General features: G+C 42.3%; 1 protein-coding gene across 1 annotated transcript; it reads right to left on the reverse strand.

Annotated features, from left to right (window-relative positions):
- On the reverse strand, positions 1–1,828 carry LOC116516057 (interferon-inducible GTPase 5-like). Its single transcript, XM_032228424.1, has one exon. It carries the CDS (start codon positions 1,770–1,772, stop codon positions 543–545), a length of 1,230 nt encoding a protein of 409 aa, XP_032084315.1. The 5' UTR covers positions 1,773–1,828; the 3' UTR covers positions 1–542.
- Between the last annotated feature and the right edge of the window lie 1,884 nt (positions 1,829–3,712).

The following is a 3,712-nucleotide window of genomic DNA, read 5'->3' on the forward strand; positions in this document are numbered from 1 at the left end:
CCAAAAAGAAAGTTGTGGATTGACAGATAATTATTGAAGCTATACAATAATGCACAGTATAACATTAACATAGTAAGCAAAGTACATTGATTTCTTTTCAGCAGTTTTTTAAAAAAAGGTTTATGAATTTTCTACTTAGTACCACAGTCCCTTCTCTTTGATTATTTATAATTGTTACAAATAGAATTGTATATATAGTATAACATTAACAAGGTAAGCAAAGTACATTGGGTTCTTTTCAGCATTTAAAAAAAAAGGTTTATGAATTTTCTACTTAGTACCACAGTCCCTTCTCTTTTGTTATTTATAATTGTTACAAATAGAATTGGGGAAGGCAAGAAAAATTGAAAAAACAAGAAACACGAGAAAAGAAAAACCACCCACAAACCATAGAGATAAATCTTGAATTTCTGCCTTCCCATGGAAATAATCTGCACCCAGAGATATTTTTTTCCTCTTAGGGTGGATCAAGCATGTATTTCAATCAGAGAATTATGAAAAGAAGGCAGCAAATAGGTAGTTTTAATATTTGAAGCATATTTTTATTCAAAGGGGAGTTTGGGGTTACCTTGGATTCGTTCCCTAGGAACTCCGATCATTTCTAGAACATTTTGGGCATCTTCCACAGCTTCGTTAAGAAACTTGTTCAGAAAATGATATGTGAGATACGGTGAACTTGCTCCATCAAACAAAGACCCAACAACAGGTATAAAATCTAGAATAACTTCCAGAGCTGACAAAGATACCCAGAGAGATGACTTCGTCAAGCGAGAAATTACCAAGCACATATCAATTTCATTGGCTAACGGGGTTTTCGTAATAGCCGACTTCAGCTCTTCAAATCGTTTTCCTGTCTGAACTTCCAGAAAATGGAGGGACCGGTCATCAAAGCCAAACGCCCTGCATAAAAGTCTCAGAGTATGTTGCAAAATTGCAATATCAGTAACCATAGGGAGACCCGGAACAGGAACTGTTCCACAATAGCAAGATACCAGCGTTACCTTCTCTATATAGGATTTCATTAGTTTTTTTTTCATCATCAATTCTTTTTCTGAGAAAATATGCATAGCCCGTGTTAAAACATCTTTCTGGTGTTCAGGAAGTTCAGTAGCTATTGTCTCTTGCAGGAGAGGGAAATCATACTCTTTTACCTTCCAGCTGGATATCAGAAATGTTTTTGCAGGAGGCCCACCTGTGTCTCTTATGCGATCCTCGCAATAATTCCTGATGGTCTCCAGGGTTTCCTCCATGTTGAAATTTGGATTCCTCTTTTCACTTTCTATACTGTGGTCTATTTTGGTACGCACGCAGTAAAACTTCTTATTCATTTTTTGTATTTCCTTTGCCAGCAAAGCATTATTTTCAGTGAAGCGTTCGGAGTAAACAATAATAAAGACATCATATCTTTCAAAGTTGACTTGCTTCAGATATTCTGCTGCCTGAAATTTAGGTGTTCCGATTCCTGGAAGGTCCCATATTTTCATATTGGGGAACTTAGGGTGAGGATATTCCTTTGGCTCCATGGTTTCTTCTACTACTCCAACCTTGGCGGCCTCCATATCATGATCACTTACACCCCGGATAGCATTGACCAAGGAGGATTTCCCAGCCCCGGCATCTCCAGTAACTGCGATATTAAGGGGCTGATTATGCATTTTATCTAAACGTTTTTTGTATTCAGCTGCCACTTCAGGGAGACTGGCTTTCTCCAAATCTCTCTTTAAGTTTTCAAATTCTCTCTCTAAAAAAAGCTTTGTAACATGAATGCCCATAGTTGTTCTTTAGTCTCTGCAGTGTATCTGGAAAAGAAAAGAGTCATTTGGATATTTCTCATTTCATTTCATTTATTAAATTTCTATGCCGTCCAATCCCGGAGGATTCCGGGTGGCTTACAGAAATGAAAAAAGTTTTAAAAGAATTATTAAAAACAATTGGACACAACAAGGTTAAAAAGGGAAACACAACAAACACCCAATCAGGAGGGAGCTGGACCTCAATCAAGGGGTCAACAGCCCCAAGCCTGCTGGAAAAGCCAGGTTTTAATGGCTTTGCGAAAGGCCATGAGAGTCGGTAGGGCCCGGATCTCAGGGGGCAGCACATTCCACAGGGCCGGAGCGGCAACAGAGAAGGCCCTACTCCTAGGCGTCACCAATCGGCATTGTCCCGCTGACGGCACCCGGAGAAGGCCCATCCTGTGCGATCTTATTGGTCTGAGGGAGGTATGTGGCAGAAGACGGTCTCGCAGATACCCGGGTCCTAGGCCATGTAGGGCTTTAAAGGTAACGACCAGCACCTTGAATCATGCTCGGAGACCAATGGGCAGCCAGTGCAGCTCACGGAGGATAGGTGTGATATGAGTGTACCTTGGCACACCCAGAATCGCTCGCGCGGCTGCATTCTGGACTAATTGCAGTCTCCGAACACTTTTCAGGGGCAGCCCCAAGTAGAGCGCATTACAGTAATCCAGTCTTGAGATGACGAGGGCATAAGTGACTGTCTGAAGTACAGTCTGGCGCTTTGAATTTTACAGTTGGAGGGTTAAGAACTTCTCTCCCTTCACTTTATCTGACCACCCTTCAATCACCAGTAATGTTTGGTATTTCTTACTTAAGTATTAAACCATGCTTTTCTCACCATTGAATTGTATTTTGTTGGAGTCTGTTGAAGTCTGTTCTGGATTTTCAGCCTATTTTCTAAAGTGTTGACTAGTCCCCCAATTTGGTGTCACCTGTAAATTTGATGAGTTCCCCTCCTATCCCTTCATCTGAATAGTTTATGAAGATGTTGATGAGTACTGAGCCTAAGACAAAACCTTTAGGTTCCACACTGCATGCTTCCCTCCATGTAGATATAGTCCCATTAGGGACGACATGTTGAGTGCAGTTGATCAATCAGTTGCAAATCCATTTGGGGGTGATACTGTCTATCCCACATTTTTCATATCTTACCAAGAAGTAGGTTGTGATCTACTGTTTCAAATGCCTCATTGAAGTCCAAGTGCACTATATCCACAGCATTTCATTGATCACTAATTTTCTCATTTTGTCAAAGAATGTAATAAGGTTTGTCTGGCCTGATCTGTTTTTGACAACCCTCCCCCCTCTCTTTTCAGGGGGATTGTGCTAGACAGGACTTTTATAATCTCTTTTTCCAGAGTTTCCCAAGTTTATTGAACTGTTTTCCCATTTAATATTTCATTCATGAAAACCTTCCCAAACTCTTAACTTAGTTGAAATTAGTTAGTTAATTGAAACTATACACATTCAACTTCACTTACTGAGTTTGGAAAAACACACCCAGAGTCCCCTTTCTGCCACACATTTAAACTATGACTTCTCTGCATTAGAACATTACACACACTTTCAGGACCTGCCCTGCCCTTCCTTCCATGGCTGGTGGCAGAGGGGAAGGGGAGTAAGTCTGAGCCACCACTGCTTGGCTCCCTCCCTCAGCCTGCCTGGTCAACCCCACCCAGACTCTCTGCAGCTCCTGGGCCTTGCCTATCACAGCTGCCAGCAGATGGGGGCGGCCAGGGGCTGTGAGTTTGCACCACTCACATAGCTTCTCTGCCAGCTGGCCCTCTCCTGCCTGCCCACCCAGTCAGATTGTGGGAGAGCTGGGCCAGAAAAACAGCTGAACCTCACTATGTCCCCCCAAAGTGGTCCTTTGACCTAGCGAGGCAGGCCCGGAGCTGTTCTCGCTCCCCCGCCAT

The sequence above is a fragment of the Thamnophis elegans genome, chromosome 12 (assembly GCF_009769535.1).
Source record: "Thamnophis elegans isolate rThaEle1 chromosome 12, rThaEle1.pri, whole genome shotgun sequence".
Classification (NCBI taxonomy): domain Eukaryota; kingdom Metazoa; phylum Chordata; class Lepidosauria; order Squamata; family Colubridae; genus Thamnophis; species Thamnophis elegans.